The sequence below is a fragment of the Dermacentor albipictus genome, chromosome 2, assembly GCF_038994185.2.
Source record: "Dermacentor albipictus isolate Rhodes 1998 colony chromosome 2, USDA_Dalb.pri_finalv2, whole genome shotgun sequence".
Taxonomy (NCBI): Eukaryota; Metazoa; Arthropoda; class Arachnida; order Ixodida; family Ixodidae; genus Dermacentor; species Dermacentor albipictus.
This window is the reverse complement of record NC_091822.1, coordinates 208,997,751-209,014,829: the sequence shown is the minus strand read 5'-3', so window position 1 is coordinate 209,014,829 and position 17,079 is coordinate 208,997,751. Positions and strand designations below refer to the sequence as shown.

Here is a 17,079-nt window from a genome sequence, read left to right as displayed (position 1 = left end):
AGTAAATACTTTGTAGGCAACGGACAGTAAGCTGATCGGTCTATAATTTTTCAAGTCTTTGGCGTCCCCTTTCTTATGGATTAGGCTTATGTTACCGTTTTTGCAAGATTCCGGTACGCTCGAAGTCATGAGGCATTGCGTATACAGGGTGGCCAGTTTTTCTAGAAGAATCCGCCCACCATCCTTCAACAAATCTGCTGTTACCCCAGCTGCCTTCCCCCTTTGCATAGCTCCCAAGGCTTTCTTTACTTCTTCCGGCGTTATTTGTGGGATTGCAAATTCCTCTGGACTATTCTCTCTTTCATTATCGTCGTGGGTACCACTGGTACTGTATAAATCTCCATAGAACTCCTCAGCCGCTTGAACGAACGCATCTATATTAGATATGATATTGCCGACTTTGTCTCTTAACGCATACACCTGATTCTTGCCTATTTCTACTTTCTTCTTCACTGCTTTTAGGCTTCCCCCGTTCCTGAGAACATGTTCAATTCTACCCGTATTATACTTCCTTATGTCCGCTGTCTTACGCTTGTTGATTAACTTAGAAAGTTCTGCCAGTTCTGTTCTAGCTGTAGTGTTAAAGGCTTTCATACATTGGCGTTTCTTGATCAGATCTTTCGTCTCCTGCGATAGCTTACTGGTATCCTGTCTAACGGAGTTGCCACCGACTTCCACTGCAGACTCCTTAATGATGCGCTTAAGATTGTCGTTCATTGCTGCAACACTAAGGTCCTCTTCCTGTTTTAAAGCCGAATACCTGTTCTGTAGCTTGATCCGGAATTCATCTATTTTCCCTCCTACCGGGGAAGTTGGAGAATTATGGGAGGGGCCTTTGCCCTGCAGTGGGTGTAACCAGGCTGATGATGATGATGATGGAGAACATGTGTACGTATACACCGTTGGCATCGCGTTTTTGCTGCATTGATTGATGTATACACACTGTATTAAACTCTACAGTCCTATAAGACTAGCGTTGAATAGTGGCTTGGTGACGACATCTTTCTTCGTATCAGAAAAAAACGCCATCCTAGTTTTCCCTCAAAGCGTTCCCACGCGAATTTACATATTCTTCTCGCAAGAGAGTATCCCACAAGTGAATTCGTAGCGGCGCGACTGTCACCTCCAAAGCCGGCGAAGAGCGCTCGCATGCAGTGAGCGAGAAGACGCTGGGCGCCGTCGCTCCCGAGATGTTGCTGCTGCACTGTGGCTGGCCGGCCTAACTAAGCCGTGGCCACGGTGACTAGCTCTTCGCGCTGCCTCCCACAACATAAATATTTGGGTGCCCCGAAAAGTTTAATTGCAGTCCGCGAATATAGCCTTAACCTAACCTAACCCTTATAAAAGGACTATTGAAATGTTGGCATATTGTTGATGAATTGACTCAATATCCTTTTAACAATACCTCAACAATTTTCGAAAGCACAGGGCGATAATTCAACAATAAAGTTGCTGGGTAGTTGACAACAAAAAAGTCGTTGACTAAATTCTCTTGATATAGTGTTGAATAGTATTGAGTATTATTGAGACATTGTTGAGTGGTTACTAACAGTAATGTCGTTGTCTAAATTCTGTTGACATATTTGTTGAATTAGATTGAGTATGATTGATCCACTGTTGAGTGTTCACAAGAATAAAGTCATTGACTAAATGCTGTTAACTTATTGTTGAATATTCAGTCTTATTGAGCAATATAGAGTTTCGTAGTATATGTGAAAAACACGCCATGTGTATGTGTGCGTCTTTTGCACATATATATTGTTTTGTTGGACACTTAATCACCATTACGTATATACAGGGTGATGTTTCAAGTTACTTGAACAATAGACGTATCTACCGAGTTGGCAGGGGGACAGTGCCCCCTGCCCACCATGTAGATACGCCCATGGTTTAAATTACGTGAATCCCCCATATATATATATATATATATATATATATATATATATATATATATATATATATATATATATGATTTCATGATACCGGCATCTATGGCTGCCACGCGGTTTTCTTTGCAAAGATGATGCGCTCGTTTAAAAGCTCTCTCATTCACCCACGTTTTCTTATGCCGGGTGTCCCAGCTAACTTTAGCCAGTTTAAAAATATGGGAATCCGCATTTCGATGGGGGCGAAATGCGAGAACACCCCTGTACTTAGATTTAGGTGCACGTTAAAGAACCCCAGGTGGTCTAAATTTCCGGAGTCTCCCACTATGGCGTGCCACATCATCAGATAGTTGTTTAGGTACGTAAAACCTCAAAGGCTAATTTCCTTAAATATGGGAATGCCACGTAGCTGGATAGAACCAATGTAATCTTGTTTGCCGTCACTTGATGATACTGAAATTATATATATTTTTAATTTCGTCTAATTGGATAATTAAGCTTAATTAATTGTTCGACTTCTCAATTATTATAATGGGTGAAAAGTGTCAATGAGAAAATTCTTGAGTGACATGAAAAACTCCCGATACAGCTTTCTGTTGCTCAATACAGGCTACATAAAGGTGTTTTTCTGAGCGTGAAAGTAGACCGCAAATGCACGCGAAATTGCCGTGCGACTGTCTGTTCGATGCACTTCGCGTGTGTTCACGGGCTTCTTTCACGCTCGGGAAAATACTTTTATGTGACACGTATTGAGCAACAGAAAGCTGGATCAGGAGTTTTTCATGTCGCTCTACAGTTTTCTCATTGACATGTTAAGTTACGTAAAACACCCTGCGCGCGCACACACACATACGCACATATGTATGTATATGACTTCAGGATAGAGACATGTATGGCTGCCGCCAAGTGTTATGTGAAAAGTTGATGCACTTCTTGGAAAACAACTTTGTCTCTTTCACGCGCATTTTTTTCTTTTAACTCTTTTTAATTCTTTCAGCTAAATTTATCAGAGTTTAAAAATATACCGATGCACTCTAAGGCAATGCGACAAAATATATGTTGCTCTCTTTTATATGTACAATAAAGCTCACTCTCTCTCTCGCTCTCTCTTTTATATGTAGTCTGTCACGCTATTTTCGTATTCTTCCTAATTAAAAATTAGTGAGGATTAGTTAACCAACTTCTCAAGCAATAAGGCAAAAAATTCCAATTAGAAAGTTGTAGAACACTTTGCAAAACGTCCGATTAGGCAATTTCTAACTTTTTATCTATTAAGTATTAGTGTTTTGCAGCTTACTGTGGATGCCCGCGAACAAAAAAATACCACATGAAATATCCGCTTGCGCGCCGTGATAGCAGCGTTTCCAAACTGTCAGCGTACAAACGAACATAGTACCTAGAAGGTCGTGCTGCCGCTTAAAAGGCAACAGGGCAGTGACGAAGGGGCGTTGGCTGTACGACAGCGATGCGCTTCCCTCGCGGCGGCTATGATAGCGATAAGCAGACGGCTTTCTTTGCAAAAGCTGAATGGATATGGAATAAGAGGTAACCCCCCTTAATTTAATAAAAAGTTACCCGACTAATCGGTTTCAGTATACGGATATGCAGTACTCGAAGTCACAAATGGGCAGGTTAAATTACGGTGTCCCACAGGGTCTACACTTCGGCCACTTCTATTCTTATTTAGTATAAGTGACATCGTGAACGTACCTCTAACACGGATATTATATTATATGCAGATGACACTAGCGTCTTTCTTTTCGGGTCAAGATGTGTTTAGTCTAGAGCAAGAAGCGAACGTTTGGCTTAGCAAAATGTCGTCATGGCTGAGAACCAATAAGTTGGAACTAAACATTAAGAAAACAAAGTACACAATTTTTCAACCACAAAAACATTGTATTCTCCGCAATACGCAGCTCACATTCCGAGGAGCTTTGATTGAGCACGTTCAGACTCAAAAGTTTCTAGGCGTTATCTTTCACGAAGTATTGATTTGTTTAGATCACACACATAATATTCGCACCCACATATCGCTGTCCATTGGCATAATTGGTAAACTCAGATGCTTACTGCCCCTTTGGGTGACAAAGTAACTTTATTACAGTTTAGTTTACTCGCGTATAGTTTACTGCCTATTAATCTGGGGCGCAAGAACAAAAAGAAATAAAGATAGTATACACAGGCTGAAAAAGGAATCTTGCGTATAATCGATAATGTTCCGCGCCGAACTCCTTCTGCTGCACTTTTCCATGAGCACATAGTATTAAAATTCGGAAATATATCTTACAGAAAGCTGGCTACAGTCATCTACAATCAAATTAAATTGAACACAGATAAATTTAAGGATACTTACTCTCGGAAGACACGGGTATAATCTTAGGAAAACCACCTATTACAGTGCAAGTATTCCGACCAACTACGTTAAGCAAAAACTAAAACACATTATTCCTTGTTTTTTAACCTCTAACAGGATGGCCATGAGCACAGCGAATGAAAGCCAATCAGAAGCAATTAAAAAAAGTGCATGCTTATCTACTCACGCTTCAAACTGGGACATTTTTTTCTCTCTTCTGTGTAAGATTTGCTTATATTGTATACGTTTATCGGAAATGTATGTGCCCTAAAATTGAGCCGTGAGAATTTATTTTCGATAAGGTCTTGATATCAAGTATGCTCTAGTTCACTTGTAAGAACAACGGCTCAGTTTTTTTTTCCACTGCACTTGTGTATTAGAGCACCCGGCTGAGAGCTCCGCAATATTTTGTTGTTGTTTTTTTTCGCTGCATTTACGTAATACATAGAGTGACATACTGAGTGCTGTGCAGTATCATGGTCTGGGCGGGTATTGGCGCATTGTCAGGCATTCAGCTGCCTTTTCACCACCCCTTCCCTCTGTACCACTGGATAAGGTATGTATACTTGAATTGATGATGAAATAAATCACTTCACTTCAAAGTCTTCCCCTTTGCCAAAGCTGACCACAACACACTGTCCCATCGCATTAAGACAGGCGCGCAGCGGTTATCGTCCATACACAACATCTGTGACGATTTGTCTCAATCTGTCCGTACTGCACACAATGCGCTCTGCCAGGCTTGGTTTAAAAGCAGCAGAATGTAGCACCGCTCAACCGAAAGACCTATGTGCCTTTCCACCGAGCGACCGCCGCGCTTTATGTAACTCGTAATTGGTATCTGCCGGCAAAACTCAACAGGGAGGGCCTCACCGATGAGCGGCGCGCGGACCCACACGTTGAGACCGCAGACGAGTGCAAATCCGCCGAACACCAGCGGGAGTGGCTTGAGTCCGAAGTCGCCTATGAGCACCACGCCCGCCATCGGCATGCGCAGTCCGTTGCCACTGCCCATGACGAGGGAGCCGACGATGAGCATCGGCAAGGTGGCCGTGGACGCCAGAATTTCAAGTCCCACCGTTTGCAGGACGAAGCCGAGCAGCATCACGCCGTCGGCGCTGAGAGCACCGGAGTCGAGCATTAAACCGGACACGCCGCGAAAAACGACGTCGCCGGCACTGAAAGCGTGCAGAAGGAACACAGCTCTGGTCGTGGCGACACCCTTGTCCTTCGCAAGGTCTACGGCTAGCGTCAAGTACAGTGACAGGGCCAAATACATGACGCAGAAGGACATCGAGTCCACCCAGAAACGAAGTGTGGCAAAGTTCTTCAGCGTGCCTTTGAAGACGCCTGAAGCCTTTGGCGTATTTTCTTCTTCACGACGAGTCACGTTTTGCGGCTCTTCGCTGCGATCATGGAGAGCAACAAGTTCTTCAAGCCGAGGAGGCGTTGCGCCCGAAGCGTTTTTTATATCCCACTTAGGCTCGACAGAATCCGGGCTGGCTATGGCGATGGCCGCCGGCAACGTGTTGAGGCAGATGGCGCCAAGCACGAGAAACGTGCTGTACAGCCCGTACGTCGACAGGAGCAGCTCGACAAGCGGAGGGAACACAAACGTGTTGAATGCAGAAATGGTGAAGACGACGCTGTAGGCAGTGGCTCGTCGCTTCTCGAAGTGCTGCGCTAGGACAACCGTGAGCGCCGTCATTGTGCCCGAAATGCTGACACCTGGAAAAACAACCCAAGCTGGCACTACGTGAAAAACGAATTCTACACGTCAAGGATATAAGCGTAACAGAAGAATCGACACTTGGGCAACCTGGCACTTTGGTTGAACACCTTGGAGGGGCTTTGCAAGAAAGGAGTGCTGCCTTTTGGTCGTCTTGCACTGCCCCTTCAATATGTATAGGCGTAAAACATTTCTCGTCGAATGAAGAGCAGCACGCGAGTTAATTTCCTTTTAAGCCGTCGCATGCGTGGTTTGTCAGCTTGTTAGCAAACAAGTTGGCCCCGATTGCCACTGCAGTGACTTCAGCGTGTCAAATTATTTAGCTTCCGCTGTGACGCTCTGCCATTTCAGTTCCTCCCGTCCATTTTCGTAGACCCTTCTGTGTCTCGACGTTCAGTTTAATCGGCATTTGCTGGCACTGTTCGTGGACTATGTGCTGCACGTGGAATGTCAGGACAGGCGTCACGTGCAGTGGCTAAAATTAGGAAAAGCCTCCTTCACAATAAAGGTTTTGTCACCCATAAGGGTGTGAAAATTAGTTTCTGAGGCCAGAGCACTTATGGCGTTAATACAGGTGCCCTTACTCGAACACAATACGCTTGAGGAAGGGCGCTTTGCTCAACTCGGAGCCACATGAACAAAAAATGTCAGCCCGAGCTAGTCGTACTTTCAACATTCTACGAGTTGTTCATTCGGATTAACACATAAATAGACAAATTCATTCGTAAGAATGTTGTGGGAGAAATGCATGCAGGTGGATTCGAAACCAGGAACTCCACTTGGAAGCCGCACACTCTACCAACTGCGTCACACGGGGGCGACGTTGCAGCTCCTGAAATATTGGTGCCCATGCGTATAATTTCTCCAGAAACTCAAACTACTTGATTTCATCAGAAACCTTGTCTCAAGTCACATCTTGCATCACCGAAAATGCGTTCCTTGCGCTTGAAACCTAACATTCTCACAGCGGCTAGGATACTTTTTAACGGTAGCGTAACGCGCTGGTGGTTTTTGAGCAACACCTTTCCTATACGGTGCGCACAACCACCTCGCGTAAGGCGCCTGAACGGTGCAACATCGAGTATATATTTTAGAAACCCCTATTCAATACCTCACGCATATAATTTCTCCTTTTCTTTCGTGATGTTCTCGCGCACACCTTTATTATCAGTGTTTTTACTAAAAGGAGTGCTGAATTGGTGTAATAATCGATGAAAAGTAGATAAACGCCTTATCAGCATCCTTAAGGGCGTTCAATGCTTAGTTTGCATGGCTACAACACTTCCAGGACTACGGTGCCGCCCGCTGCCAGCGCCTGAATGTCACACGAAGTTGACGTTTTGGAACGTCTGCTTCAACACCGTCACAGACTTCGTTTTCTTTTTTTCCCCATTTACTGCAACGTAATTTCAGTTGGTTGCAGCAGTTCTACACAAGAGCACTTGTTCTTTTCTTTCCCTTTTGATTTCAAGGTTTTATACGCTCCATGAGAATATCCGGTGTTTCTCCTTGCTAGTTAGGGCCACATTTTGGTATACGCTTATCGCAGAAATACAACGAAAGGTAGCTTCTGATAAGCTCAGTCTTCACTAAGTCTTGGTGAAAAATTTTAAAGCATGCATATATATGTACCACATAAGAAGTTGCGTTCGAAAGACTGAACCAGTCAAATTTGTGAAGCGAAGTGTGCGCGACTAACACACAGCGACATACAGGGTGTTTTTTTTTATATGCACCAAATTTGTACAGATTACAAAAAGATAAACCATGGTAACGTTATGTTTACGATTCGAGTGTGCAGAGTGGCAGCTTCTAGACAGAGAGCGATTTCCGCATTACGTGTGCAATTAATGAAGTTACGGTAAATAACTTTCCCATTATCAACAATAGATGGCTGCAGCAAATGAGTACTTCGGGGTATTGGATCTTGCCATTGAATGCGGGAGTTGCCCGACGTTGAGGAGGATTTTGAGATGAAATTGAAGGTTTATTTACATTATATACAGTAATAACACGAAGTAATTAACAGTCATAAAGTCATTGATGGCCGGCAGCAAATCGGACGCTGCGGCCCGTGGCAACAAGCACGAAAGAAGTGAATGAGCAAATACTTCTCTCTGCTCCCTGCCTCTCGCTTTTAACCCCTTCGGTGTGCCGGGGTCATGTCACTTTCGGCCAATCGTCGAGCCCACTCAGGTGTCATTTTCCTCCAATGGTAGGCGTCCGTGCAAGTTCCATCACATTCGGCCAAAGGGGACGCTCCAAGGTCTCCACTGTCGGACGGGCGACTTGTCCCCAAGGCTGCCTCCTGGTCTGCAAGTGCCGTCACACTCGGCTCATGCGGGTTGCTCCAAGGGCACCATTGTCCGAGGGGTGATTTGCCACGGCGTTGCCTCCTGATTTCGAAGCGCTCATCGAGGGGGAGACAGTTCTTTTTTTTTTTGAGCGACCTTACAGAGCTGCAAAACAACTTCGCCCAGGTCCCAGATTGTCTGGAACCGTGCTAGGCCCCCGTTGCACTTTCGGGAAGAGTCAAGCAGGTGGACAATACCTCAGCGTGCGGTGCACGAGGTGGGGGTCGCCAACTGGTCTGACAGGTCCGGGAATGTGTTAGACGCGCTTCTGCGCAGCTTAATTGGGTGCGATGGCGATGGGATGTGGTCTGGTTAACTCGAGTGATGCCAGGAAAAGGGTCCGTATCTAACAGGGGCCCGTCCTCGACACTACCTATCCCAACGATTAAATTTTGAATAGCGGATTTCATGTGGGAGCTACGCATACAATTAGTTCCTCTTGGCAGGCTCCTTCAAACCGAAACTGGCTGGAAAAAGAGGGTCTGTGTCGTCGATGTCGCCACCTGCCTTTCATGACGTCTCCGAGGTCACCGCTGGTCCTGCCCGCGAGCAGCTTGCGTTATTTCCTTGCTGTGTACGGCGCTGGCCTAGCGCTTGAATGCCTGCCACCCGCCAAATTTGCTTCGTCATTCCACTGGGCACCACGTGTCCACTTTCACCGACGAAATGCCGTTTCAGCGGTCCAAGGGAATGACGAAGTAGATTTGGCGGTCCACCCGCATTGAAGCGCTAGGCCAACGCCGTACACAGCAAGGAGATAACGCAAGCTTCTCGGGGGTGGGGGGGGGGGGGGTCGTATCGGCGGAAACTTCGGAGACGTGACAAAAGGCGGGAGGGGGCGGGGCGGTGACATCGACGACACAGACGCTCGTTTTACAGCCAGTTGCGATTTCAAGAAGCCTGCCGAACGGAACTAATTGTTCGCGTAGCACCTACATGAAAACCGCTATATAAAATTTAATCGTTGGGATAGGTAGTGTCGAGGACGGTCCCCAAAGTACTCATTTCCTGTAGCCAGCTATTGTTGATAATTATAAAGTGAATCAGCGTAACTTCGCTAATAACCCACGTAATACGGAAATTGCTCTGTGTTCAGAGGCTGCCAATCCGTACACTCGGATGGTAAGCATAACGTTACACTCTAAGAAGGAAAGGAGAAAATGTGGTATTGAAATTACTTCTTTAGGGGAGGAACTGATGTGCCATAACCATTCCTCCCATTCGGGAGTAAGTGCGACGAGATGAATTGTTACTCCCCATGCGGTTACTTCTTTGAGGGATGCTCCTCCAAGGAGTAACGGTCATGCTTGCCAATGTCCGCAAAGGTGGAATTAATGAAATTAGGCATTTATAGCTTGATGAAAAAATTACTGAGCTAGTAAAGAAATATACCCAAGAGTAGGATTCGAACTCACGTCCTCTGGCTTACAAACCAGGTACTCTAACCACTTCACCAGTGCAGGTCTCCTTATTTTATTGCATGGAATTATGTGTCAAACCAATATTGTTACATTACATTTTAACATACATTAGAAACAAATTCACACACGGCACGCAGTCCAATGAAAGTTCAATATTCGGGCAAACAAACACAAGCGTCCAGACGCAAAATCTTTTGAGGTACGGGATCAAAGGTAGCACCCACATTACGCACTTGAGCTGTCTCTTCTCAAAAGACAGCCATTGTCGAGCTAGGTGGCTCAACATGTCTGTTGATCATTCGGGTTCTCCATAATGAATGAATCCCTAAAAACATAAACAAATCATATGGCGTATTACTGGCTGACGGCAGGTCGGTTGCAAGACGCCTATCGTGTGGCATATTCGTATCTCGTTCGCATGAGCCACAGTGCATGATAATACGGATGAAGAAACTTGCTGTAATCTTTTTTTGTGTTCGTTTGATTTTTACAATATGGGGTTTTACGGGCCAAAACCACTTTCTGATTATGAGGCACGCCGTAGTGGAGGACTCCGGAAATTTTGACCACCTGGGGTTCTTTAACGTGCACCTAAATCTAAGTACACGGGTGTTTTCGCATTTCGCCCCCATCGAAATGCGGCCGCCGTGGGCGGGATTCAATCCCGCAACGTCGTGCTCAACAGCCCAACACCATAGCCACTGAGCAACCGCGGCGGGTCGTTTGATTTTTAGCGTAGCAGACGCCCGAAGAGGAAAGAAATTCGAATCTGCGAAATGAGATGGAAAGCAATAATATTTTTTTTTTGGCGTTGTAAATTGGACGCAATTTTATCTCATGCTTCGGATATGTAGAAATCAGGGTCGTTTTATTTGCACTGTTAATGAATAAAAGAGTCTATTGGATTATTTTTTTTTTACTACACGTTGACACCAACTCTAACCAGGCCACCTCATGAATGCTGACAATCTTTTACATGTTAACTAACTCAAAAAAAAATTTCGAGGAGCGATCTTTATCCCATTCAGGTTGTCGAAAACATTTCTCACCAGTTTACCTTTGCAATTATTTGGTCTCGTCACTGTGTTCTCAATGAACCATCCGATGAAAACCGGAACAAATCGTCGCTTTGGCTGGATATAATCAACGGGAAGCGTATTAAAGATATAAAAGCCTCGGGCAAATATTTGGCGTTCAAGTACGGCAGTTAGTAGGAACAACAGTTACGAACAATGCTAATATCATCATCATAGTCATCATCAGCCTATCTGTATATACACTGCGTGGCCAATGCCTCTCCCAGCAATCGCCAATTTCGCTAGCTGATTTCAGCTTGCGCCTGCAAATTTCCTCATTTGATTACCTCAGCTGATTTTCTGCCATCCTCGACTGCGTTTCCGTTCCATTGCCACCGATTCTGCAACTCGAATGGTCCACTGGTTATCTGCCCTGCGCATTACATGGCCTGCCCAGCTCCACTTCATTGTCTCTTATTCAAGACAAGGTATACCTCCTAAATCGCAGGATCAAATAACCGCGCGCACTCTCGCCCGAGAGGATTGCTGTCACGTAATTCTACTTCCGACGCAAGAACGATTGCAGCGCCTTCGCTTCCCTTGGTGGACCTAGCGCTGAAAAAATTGGAGGACGCTTAAGCTTCGCCTTCAAGAGTGGAACGCGATAGCGTTATCGCATCCCGTTCGCAGCGCCTACTCAAACGCGCTACGCCAGCCAAACGTCGCGATCGGCAGAGATAGCCGGGCCCCGACGCGCCATGAAGGCGGACGCGGTCATGGGGCGAGTGGCGCGCCACGTGTCGGGCAGCGCCGTACATTGCGAGGAGACGGTCTTCTGTGTTTGCCGCAAGATGGCTCTGCGTGTGCGCAGAGTGCAGAAGAAATTTAGCGGAAACGTACTTCGCTACTCGCGAAACTGCGACTTCTGTAAGTTACATGGTCATAATTACCGATATACACCGCAGTATAACTCTCTACGGCACGTTTATAAGGCAACACCGCCTTCACTAGAGGCGATTTTGTCCCGTTTTGAAGGGACGAACTCGTGGCTGAGTGGTAGCGTTTCCGTCTCACACTCCGGAGACCCGGGTTCGATTCCCACCAGCCGATCTTGCAAGATGTTTTTTATTTACGAAGTGCCTTGTGGGATTTATCGCTCACGGCCAACACCGCTGACGCCGACACCGACGACACCGGCTTTTCTGCGACACGAGCTCCTTAACACTGTCGCGTTAAGTCTTTTGATACTGCTTTACTGAGCACGAAAATACTCTGTCACGCAGAGCGTCGTTCGCGGCCAGCAGTGACTGGGCGGCGTCGCACCGTTTCTGCAGAGCAATGAGCGCGCGCTCGGCTAACGGCGTTGCGTTATTTTTCTAGCGGTTTTGCGCGCGCTCTTTCTGCCTTGTGCCCGGAAGCTAGGATGTCCCTCGTAAGCTTGACGAACAAGGCCTGTCGTGTGCAACAGAGGGGCGAAAGGCACATGCGCACTAGTGGAAAAATGCGCGTGGCACGCCAGCGATGCAAAAGGCACCTGCGACAGAGATCCAGAGAAAATACGGGGAATGCGGGAGATGGCAATTCAAGACGATGAGCAAAACGTGAACAAGGTGAATGCAGGAGCCAACGTTTCGACAAGAGGACTTGTCTTCTTCAAGGCGACATATGCTTTTCTCGCCCCAGTATATGTAGGTAGGGTTCTTCTAAAGGGGAGGGCGTGTGAGGCGGGAGGGCGCGGAAACGAGGGAAAGTGTGTTAGCGTGTCGAATTAGTAAAGGAACACTGTGTACAAGGTCAAAGCCAGGACCCCCCCTCACCCCAGTCTGTCAACACACGCGCGTTAGCCGGCGTGTCAAGGGCGTCTGACACGCCGGCTGACAAAAAAGAAAGAAGGGAAGGAAAGGGGGGGGATACGCCAAGAAATCAAACTAAGTGTTGTTGCCTATAGCTTAAGGTTTAGCGTAGCGAATAGACTCTAAAGCTCCCTTTGAAACGTTTATGCCTATTGGTTGCAATGTCTGGAACTTATGGATAAGGTATGATTCTCTGTATTTTCTTTCTCGTTCAGAACGGAAATTTGACTGTAAGATGTAGAGTTTAAGTTCATCAATGTTATGACCTGGTTGGTTGAAATGCTCGGCGACGGCTTTGGGAAGCTTTTTAGCTGTGTCCGCGCGATGTCCGTTTAATCTGACGTTCATTGATTGTCCTGTTTCACCGATATATTGTTTCTTACAGAAGGAACATTCAAGCATATAAATCACATCCGAACTTGTGCAAGTGAAGCTAGATTTGACTTCATGTGTATAATTATTTACGGTGCTTTTAATTTTAATGTCACCTTGAAGGTGCCTGCAGGTTTTGCACCTAGGGCGACAACATGCTTTTATTACGGGGGAATGCTGCTGGCTGACTTTTGCGTGCACTAACATCTCTTTAATGTTCTTGTTTCGGCGATAGGTAACCCTGGGTACATCCGGGAACGCTTTTCGCAGACGCTCGTTACTTGATAATATTGGGTGGTATTTTCTTAGGATGTTGTTTATGTTTGGGAGTGCATTAGAATATTTTGTCAGATTCTAATGTGGTCTGTCTCTTCGCCAATTCGCCAATAGCACGGTCGGAAAGGATTTGGTTGGCGTTGATGCCGTCGATAATTCGAAGGAAGTGCGGCATGTCTTGAAGGAAAGATGGGAGGGTGGTGGGTATGTTTGACAGGTGTCGAGTTAAGAATTTAGATATTGACTCAGTAGGTGTGTTGTTATTAGACACAATAGGCCGACCTGGGATTTCTGCTGTAAATATTTCTTCGACCGCAACTTTATGTATTTTAGGAAGATAAAAGCGGCCTGCTGTTTTGTTCTTGGGCATCATGAAGCGATATTCAGATTGCGTGATTAGTTCCCTGGACAGGAGCTCCGCTATTGTGCTTATCACAATATTGTTGTACTCTGAAGTTGGGTTAGAGTTGAGTTTTCTGTAATGGGTGTGGTTGTTCAGTTGTTTAGAGGCCTCATTCTTGTACTTTTCGATAGGCCAGATTACGATACTGCCGCCTTTGTCTGCTGGTTTTATTACAATATCATTCCTTTTCGCAAGTTCTTTAAGTATTTGGTGTTGAGCAGGGGTCAAATTTTTGCGTTTCCAGCAATGCCGCGTTGACTCTAGAATTTCCTTTGATATCAGTTTTAAGTATAAATCGAGGTCTGGGCACTGTTCAGTTTCCGGTGTCCACGTGCTAGGTGGCTGTCCGGTGTCCACGTGCTAGGTGGACACCTAGCACGTGGACACCGGAAACCGAACAGTGCCCAGACATCGATTTATTTGTTCTACTCACTTTGGATGTTTCTGCCCTTTACACCAACATTCCCATGAGTGAAGGAATTGAAGCCGTTTCTAGATCCCTCGCAATCAATCCCCAAGCGCACGCTCCTGAAGTTTACTTCTCGCTCCTTAGGTTAGTTCTCACGCTCAACTATTTCGAATTTGATTCTATACACTACCTGCAAATTTTCGGCACTAGCATGGGTACGCCATTCGCTCCCACGTATGCGAACATTTTCATGGGACAGCTTGAAGCAGACCTGCTGAAATCCTACCCTTTAGAACTCCACACCTATCTTCATTACATTGACGACATATTTATAATATGGGAACACGGCAAAAGCGCCTTAACCGACTTAATTAGCCATTTCAATCGCTTTCACCCGAGTATTAAATTTACTGCTCACCACTCTCCTAGTCAGATCAACTTCCTGGACACGACGGTCTACATAGAAAATGCAAAACTGAGAACGACACTTTACCGGAAGCCTACAGATAGCCAGCAATATTTATACTACAACAGTCATCACCCGCGACATTGCAAGCAAGGAATTTTTGTCGGACAAGCGAAACGTATAAGAATCTGCAGCGAAAACCACGATTATATCCACCACCTCAATGACCTTAAATCAACGCTAGCAGAAAAAAACTATCCCCAACTTGCTCTCTATAGAGCTTATGATGCCGCGTCAAGATTGAAGAGACAGTCGGAATTGGCGAAGAGACAGCCCACAGTAGAATCTGACAGACCACCGGCCTTTATAACAAAATATTCTAATGCACTCCCAAACATAACAACATCCTAAGATAATACCACCCAATATTATCAAGTAACGAGCGTCTGCGAAAAGCGTTCCCGGATGTACCCAGGGTTCCCTATCACCGAAACAAGAACTTTAAAGACATGTTAGTGCACGCAAAAGTGAGCGAGCAGCATTCCCCCGTAATAAAAGCATGTTGTCGCCCTAGGTGCAAAACCTGCAGGCACCTTCAAAGTGACATTAAAATTAAGAGCACCGCAAATAGTTATACACATGAAGTCAAATCTAGCTTCACTTGTACAAGTTCGGATGCGATTTATATTTGAGTGTTCCTTCTGTAAGAAACAATATATCGGTAAAACAGGACAATCAATGAACGTCAGATTAAACGGACATCGCGCGGACACAGCTAAAGAGCTTCCCAAAGCCGTCGCCGAGCATTTCAACCAACCAGGTCATAACTTTGATGAACTTAAACTCTACATCTTACAGTCAAATTTCCGCTTTGATCGAGAATACAGAGAATCATACCTTATCCATAAGTTCGACATCGCAACCAATAGGCATAAACGTTTCAAAGGGAGCTTTAGAATCTATTCGCTATGCTAAACTTCAAGCTATAGGCAACAACACTTCGTTTGATTTCTTGGCGTAACTTCCACCCCTGCTTTTTTTCCTTTTCTTTTCTTTTTTATTTCTTTTTTGTCAGCCGGCGTGTCAGACGCCCTTGACACGCCGGCTGACACGCGTGCGTTGACAGACCGGGGTGGGTGGGGGGGGGGAGCTGGCTTTGAGCGTGTACACAGCGTTCCTTTACTCTCAATTCGATACGCTAACACATTTTCCCTCGTTTCCGCATCGTCCCACCTCACACTCTCTCCCCTATAGAAGAACCCCACCTATATATACTGTGGCGAGGAAAGGATACGTCGGCTTGAAGGATAGTCCACTTGTCGAAACGTTGGCTCCAGCATTCACCTTGTTCACGTTTTGCTCATCGTCTTGAATTTCCATCTCCCGCAATCCTCGCCTTTTCTTTATAAAGAAAGGGGTCAGACAAGGAGACACAATCTCTTTAATGCTATTCACTGCATGCTTGGAAGAAGTATTCAAGCTATTAAACTGGGAATGTTTAGGAGTAAGGATCGACGGCGAATACCTCAGCAACCTTCGGTTTGCCGATGACATTGTTCTATTGAGCAACACTGCGGACGACTTACAAAAAATGAATGAGGACCTTAAGAGAGAGAGTGTAATAGTGGGGTTGAAGATTAATATGCAAAAGACAAAGATAATGATAAATAACCGGGCGACGGATCAAGAGATCAAGATCGCAAATCAGCCTCTAGAGTCTGTGAAGGAGTACCCTTACCTAGGTCAACTAATCACAGGGAACCCTGACCATGAGAAGGAAGTTCACAGAAGAATAAAATTGGGTTGTGTCGCATACGGCACACATCGTGTGCTCCTGACTGGGAGCTTACCGTTATCATTGAAAATGAAAGAATACAATCAGTGCATTTTACCGGTGCTGATATATGGGGCAGAGACTTGGAGACTGACAAAGAAGTTTTAGAACAAGTTGAGGACCGCGGAAAGGGCGATGGAATGAAGATTGCTAGGGATACCGTTAAGAGACAGAAAGAGTGCGGTTTGGATCAGAGAGCAAACGGGTATAGACAATATTCTAATGGAAATTAGGAGAAAAAAATGGCACTGGTCAGGTCATGTAATATGCAGATTATATAACCGTTTCACCATTAGGGTGACAGAATGGGTGCCAAGAGAAGGGAAGCGTAGTAGAAGACGGCAGAAGACTAGGTTGTGCGACGAAATTAGGAAATTTGCGGGTGCTAGTTGGAATCGGTTGGCACAGGATACGGGTAATTGGAGATCGCCGGGAGAGGCCTTTTCCATAAAATAGAATGATGATGATGACAACGACGACGACGATGACTTGCTGTTGAAATTACACCACGCAATTATTTATCTCTTCATTAAACATTAAAATTACCTATTTCCTGTGCTAAAGTAAACGCCAGATTACGCTGCGTTGCCACAGATATTCGCTACTGTCTGTAAATATTTTAAATTTTTCGCTAGTAGCACTATGTCGCCAGCATACGTTAGTCAGTGATCTTCTGTCGCACCGTTTGTCCATTAACCGTGTAAGATAAATCAAATGCTACTTCACTGTTTTCCCGTCACCCTTCAATGCCCTTTTCTATTTTCCTG

The 17,079-nt window shown here is 45.4% G+C and overlaps 2 protein-coding genes across 9 annotated transcripts in view; one reads left to right on the top strand and one right to left on the bottom strand.

Annotated features, from left to right (window-relative positions):
* Positions 1-17,079, bottom strand: part of LOC139056422 (monocarboxylate transporter 12-B-like) — a 141,515-nt gene that overhangs the window by 14,121 nt on the left and 110,315 nt on the right. For all 8 annotated transcript variants that reach the window (XM_070534652.1, XM_070534650.1, XM_070534649.1 and 5 more), the window contains one exon: positions 5,113-5,967. In XM_070534652.1, the coding sequence (XP_070390753.1) occupies positions 5,113-5,967 (855 nt within the window). The remainder of the gene's footprint in view (positions 1-5,112; positions 5,968-17,079) is intronic.
* The window catches only part of LOC139056423 (uncharacterized), a 215,338-nt gene that overhangs the window by 139,185 nt on the left and 59,074 nt on the right, over positions 1-17,079 (top strand). The window lies entirely within an intron of this gene.